We start from the raw sequence: 6124 nt of genomic DNA, 5'->3' as shown, positions 1-6124 counted from the left end.
ACGTTTGATTTAATTAACCAAATGTTTCTCTCACAATCAATATTGAAATTTTTATGCACCCAGAGAAAAGTTGTGTTTAAATTGACGAAATCGTTTCTTTAACCGGTTTTTAAGTTGAAATAAAAGTATCTTGCATGTTTCGTAATTATAACTATAAAATTTATTTGATCACTAACTGAACGTTTGGTCTACATTTCTCTCAATGTATTTAGTTTCTATTTCTGTATCACGTTTCGCGTGTCAGCTATACATTACGTATACTAGCGAATAAAAATATGAACAAGAGAATTTTTCTCTTTCGCGGGTATTGAAAATAGTATTCGAAGAGAGGGAAAGATTACGGTGACGTGATCGAGCGCTCTAAACTTAGAATTTGCATCGAGAAACCTGGCCTACCTGGCTAATCACGACCCGATCGCCTTATATGATCCATAATATGTAATTAGCATAAATCGAGATTCTATGGAAACGATTTCGTCAGGCTAAAGGTGCGGAACGGTTTCGGTAAGTTTTCTTACCTGTGAGGTGAATTTTTCTGCCTGTAAATATCTCGGTCATGACCATAAGCGCCGAAACTGCGTATCAGGATCCCATAGAAGCCGAGAGCGAAGGAGATCTGCAAAAAGATGTTTAGGATTACTTTATAATATAAAATAATCAGAGTAAAAAATTTGGGATATGTTTAATAACTAGAACAAAAATCCACTGCATAGGCTTAATATTTTTTCAATGTAAAAAGCAAAACGTGAAAAGAGATATTTTTACAAACAAAAAAATATCACTCTCGTGCTAACAAAAGCGATTAGTCAATTTTTAGTTTCAGGTTTTTTTCTTTTAAGTAATGATTATTTTTACAAAGAATTTTTTGGCAACAGTTTTAAAAAAGTTCATCCTTTATTTGAAACAAATTATTTATTTTAAATAAATAAGTTTATTTTAAATAAAATTTGATTTGCTTATTATTCCAACTTTTCTTCGATACAATTTTGTTAACATTCTTGGAAGAAATAAAATTTGTTTCTAGTTTGAGAGAAAGATGAGTTTTTCAAAAATTGTGATAAATATATTTTATGACAATCATTAAGAAAATATTCTTTACAGATGACCGTGGAAGAAAAAAAGTAAATTGAGTAACAGCTTTTTTAGGCAGTAGAATCGATACTTTTCTGAATAGAAGTGCATTTTATATAAAATTCTTAGTTAATTTTGCTCGTCTTCAACATTGGCTGTTTTTGCGTAGTACGATCTCATTCACATAGATCGTGGCATCTTGCGAATTTACGACGTACGTTTCGCGGACTCTAACGGCACGTAGATGCGTAAAAAGGGAAAAAAAACAGCCCCCCACAAACAGCCACGCTTAAGCGGAAAGTATTATTTTTTTTTAACGTGTCCGTCGTGAATCATCCGTTCCTTCTCTTTTTTTTCTCCCTCCAAGAACACGAAATTGTTCACATACTTACATTCATTCAAGCTCGCATGCAAACAAATATAGGTAACATGTAACACAATTACTAATATTTAAAAATATTAAATATTTTTTGCTACATCTTTTCGTTATATTTAGGACAAATATTTTGTTATATTTATTGCCAATTTCATTTGAGACTCCAATTATTATATCACTATATCAATTGCGCGTACGAGACAGTGTAAGAAAACGACGATCCTATGTGTCAAATTTGTAAAATATTTTACGAACAGTCTTCTATATTCTAAATTTTTTTGTAATTACTTTTTGTAAATTACTTTCTTAGTTACTATAAATCATTTTCTCTTTCCTAAGCAACAAAGTTCTCTTAAAAATATTTTTAAAACATTTAAAAACCATTTTTTAAAATGTTAAAAATAATGGATTAAAGTCTCTTTATTTCATTACAAAAATGTTTATTTTTATAAAACGTATATTATTATAAAAGGATAATTTTAAAAACATTGGAAAACGTTTATTTCAAAACTTGAAAAAAAATGTATCCTTTAGTATCAAATATTTTTAAAATGTTTTTAATTAAATAAAGGAGATATAATCCATTATTTTTAACGTTTTTAAAAGTGGTTTTCAACTGTTTTAAAAATATTTTTAAAAACTTTGCTGTTCGAGATCATTGATGATATTTATTTAAAAAATATGGAAAAGTACTTTTAATAACCTATCCAATAAGTTCTCTGAATAAACCTCTTCCAAAATTCCTTGAAATTCTGACATTTAATAGATTGTATTTAATACATTAAACATATACCTTTAACTATGCTGATTCAATAAAAAAAATTGGAACTTTTACATAAACATTTTTAAATATTTTTCTAAAATTATAATTTCTTTTAAATTATAATATTTCAAATTAATATTACAATTTCCATTTTCATGAAATCATAATGTTTTTACTTACATTGAAAATTTTTAAAAATGTTTTATCGTTAAATTCTAACAAATGAAAATATTTTTAATCTTAAATGACCTATTAGGACAGTCATCTTACACCCAAAAAAATATTTTATTGATGTAGGTAGATTTTTAGATGTCACAAACAAATTTATCTATTTTTATTCAGCTATTTTTTGTATCTGCTAAAATATTGTTTGTCACAGAATTTACAGCAGCAACATTTTAGCGATACCTTCTAGAAAATTTAGGTTTCATTTGTTAATTATACAAGTTAAATTTTATAACAAGTATGATTGGCCTTTACGTGAATAGGCATCATAGAAAAATTTTCTTTCTAAATTTTACAAACAATTCAAATACAAATTGTCTCTGTTATTTAAATCAGTTAATTACTGAACATATGATCACAATATTTGCTAATCCCCTCTTATCTACCGTAATTTTTTGCAGCCAAAAAATTGTGGCTGTACTCGCAAGACCATTTTTTTGGGTGTACATATACAGTTTTCTTTTCAGAGACGAAAAATTTGTTAATATTTTGTCGTTTCTAGATTTTACATTTAAAACCAGAAATAAGATTCCTTTACGATGTGAATTTCATATTCAGCTGCGTATTGGTTATGTCTAGATGAAGCGTTGTCAAGTTTAGAGACCTTTGCACACGTCACGGTTCCATTTTCAATTTATTCGGACTTTACGAAGCTCTTACGCGAGTATTGTTTTCGCGATATACACGACAAAGAGACAGAAAGCTAAGCCAATGTCAGGATACAAACGAGAACATATGTAAACAAATCTATGTTCGTTCGCCGAAAAACAGCGAAGAGACGCATAAACCAAAAATTATAGATTTTGACATTGAAATATATTAAAACGTCAGCTTATCCCATGTTCCTCGGCAACACATATGTTTGCGAGAGACGTCCTTTATATAAATGCGCTGTTGTCCGAGTTAAAATTCTGAGAAATCACAGAAAACGAAGCGCCGTGCGTCGCGTCGTACTGTCTCTACAGATCTCTCATAACCTCGCAAGCATATTTTTCCACGTACCTAAAAAGATAACGTAATATTCAATGTAATATTGTTCGCAAATATGTCATACAGTAGATAATAATATTTGTTTGTTGAATTAACCTTGTCAGTGTTCGCGTCGTCATTTAACAACATCGAGTGCGACAACGAATCTCGTCGCGAGCGAGAAACGTAACTTCGCGATCCTGTGCCTGCTGGTAGAGCTACTTCACCAGCTCGCGCGCGGGATTTCGGGAACGGGAATAACGTAACGAATATATGAGGCACACGGTATCTGGCATTACCCTCGTACAAATACGATTCCTGGTTGAACTCCGTTGGGAGGGTGGCCTCGAAAACGTATACGCGCACGCACGTACGCACGCATACACGTACATTTCGCTCGCGCGTTGTAGCTCCGAATTATATTCGCGGGACTGCGTTCGGCCGGCGCGGGGTGGCGCGGTGTCGAGCGGAGCGGTGGCCAGAGCCGGGTCCGAAAAGTAAAACGTGCAGGCGCGACGGTGGCGGCAGCGGCGGCGGCGGCGGCGGCGGACAGGGGAATCGCGAAAGCGCGCGCGAGAGAGCGAGCGAGACGCGGCGAGGAAAAGCGAACGAGACGGAGGCAACGAGGTATCCCGGTGGTCGGACGCGCGACGGAGAACGAAGACCATACGGAGAGACGCCGCGCGCCGCGACGCGAGAAAGAGTGAGACGGCAGACGGGCGTAGCGAAGGAACGTTGGCGGGAGCGCGAGCGAGACGGGACTATATCGCGGCGGCGGCGGCGGCGGTGGCAGCAGCCGGCAGCGTGCGCCCGACGGAGGTATACGCGACAACGGCGCGCATCGATTGGCGCTCTAGCCGTGACCCCCACCATGTGCTTTCGCTTTCACCCAATGGGGGCCTCACTTTCGCGCTCGCCCGCGTTCGGCGCCACGGCAGCCGGCACGCTGTCGTCGCCGGCTTCTCTCAGTGACTGGTGCACCCTACGTGCGAGCGAGCGTTTTTCCGTAGTACGTGTGTCGTGGTGCGTCTTGTCCGTCTCGTCTCCGGGAGCTGCGGAAAGAGAAAGAAGGCGAAGAACGGAAAGGGCGACGGTGACGGTGACGACGAAGACGAAGACGAAGACGAAGACGACGACGACGACTACGACTACGACTACGACGGCAGAGGTGGCGGCGGTGGCGGAAGAGGAGGAGGAGGAGGAGGAAGGAGGAGGCGAAGGAGTAGTAGGAGTAGAAGAGACGGTAGCCTCCGTGCCGATGTGTAAGCGTTACATTGTGCGCCCTTCCATCGCAGACTGTATTACACTCGTGTACCGTTAAAGTGTGCCGATTTAAATCGTCGCGGCGGTTCCATCGTGAAACGCGACGCGCGCGCGCGCGCGTTCTCTGTCCCTCTCTCTTTCTCTCTCTCGCACTCGGAAATTGCGTTGCACGCCGGGGCGGGTGGCGCAAGTATACCGGCGGCGCCGGTTGACCCTGACATTCGAGAAGCCGGGCGGACGAGAGACACTCGTCGTCTCGCGCGCGCAGGAGCGACATCGCGTGTGCTCTCGTCGTGTGTTCCGCGACCCGGTGTGGTGGCGGTGAACGAACAACGAGCTAAGCGAGCGGACGCGGAAGACGGACGCGGAGGTGGCGCGCGCGCGAAAAACGTGTAGTGGCAGCAGTGTGCCACCTTCGGCGGATTCGAGACCCTGTTCTCTCTCCCCCGTTTACCGTTTCGCGGCCTGTCGCGTCGCGGTCTAGCACGCTGACCTTGACTCCGATGCGCCAACGCGTCGTCGACGACGACGACGACGACGACAACGACAACCGCGACGTTGTGCTTCCTCGCCGCGGCGACAGTGTGCCGATCGCGTAACCGGCGGCGGCGTTCCTCGCTGTGACACGCGACAACGAATGACCTTGATTCTTCGGCGAGGCGGCGCTTTGTTATCGCCGACTCGAGCGAACCGGTCGAGTGCGGGCGTCCATCATCCGTACGCCTCCTCGTCGCGTATCTCTATCCAAGTGAGGTGCGTGCAGCGTGTGTGTCTGTGTGTGCGCGCCCTTCCACCCTGTGAGGAGATGAACAAGTAAGAAGACGGCAGCCTGATCTTCGTCGCGTCTACCATCCGCGCGATCTTCGAGAACCTTCGCGAAGCGTCCGTCCGCGTGAGAAACGACGTTCGCGACTAGCCGGAAGAGGATACCTCGACGCGGCCTTGACGCGAGTCTAGAGCATCTACATATGGCACCGCGGCGTCACGCCAACGGCGGCCACGGCGGTGGCGGCGGCGGCGGCGGTGGCGGTGGCGGCCTCCTGGAGAACGGGGGCGGCGGTGGCGTTGGCGGCGGCATTGGCACCAACGATCCCATTGACAACCTGCTGGGTCCGAGCCAGACGACACGTTGCTGCACTCCGACCGGCGAGTGCCTGCGCGGTGACACCCTCATCCGTCTCAACGCCCTGCACGATACGGTCAAGGTCACCTGTAACAACGACAACTGCCCGGTCGGCCAGTTCATGCACCGCGAGTGTTTCGACGCCTGGGAACAGACGGTACTCACGTACCTGAAGAGCTGCGGCCGCGCGCGCAGCTGGTCCGAGCGTCAGCGTCACCAGAACCTCTGGACGAAGAAGGGCTACGATCTCGCGTTCAAGGCGTGCGGCTGCCGCTGCGGCCGCGGCCATCTGAAGAAGGATCTCGACTGGATGCCACCGGGCCTCGGCAACGTC

At 43.6% G+C, this 6124-nt stretch overlaps 1 protein-coding gene across 1 annotated transcript in view; it reads left to right on the top strand.

Moving 5' to 3' along the window:
- The first annotated feature begins 4607 nt into the window (after positions 1 to 4607).
- Positions 4608 to 6124, top strand: part of LOC105200279 (headcase protein) — a 158672-nt gene continuing 157155 nt past the window's right edge. Inside the window, 1 exon segment of the mRNA XM_011167755.3 lies at positions 4608 to 6124. Coding sequence (XP_011166057.2) covers positions 5636 to 6124 — 489 coding nt within the window. The 5' untranslated portion in view covers positions 4608 to 5635.

The sequence above is a fragment of the Solenopsis invicta genome, chromosome 11 (genome assembly GCF_016802725.1).
Source record: "Solenopsis invicta isolate M01_SB chromosome 11, UNIL_Sinv_3.0, whole genome shotgun sequence".
Taxonomy (NCBI): Eukaryota; Metazoa; Arthropoda; class Insecta; order Hymenoptera; family Formicidae; genus Solenopsis; species Solenopsis invicta.
The sequence above is the reverse complement of the archived record's forward strand: the minus strand, read 5'-3'. Positions and strand labels throughout refer to the sequence as shown.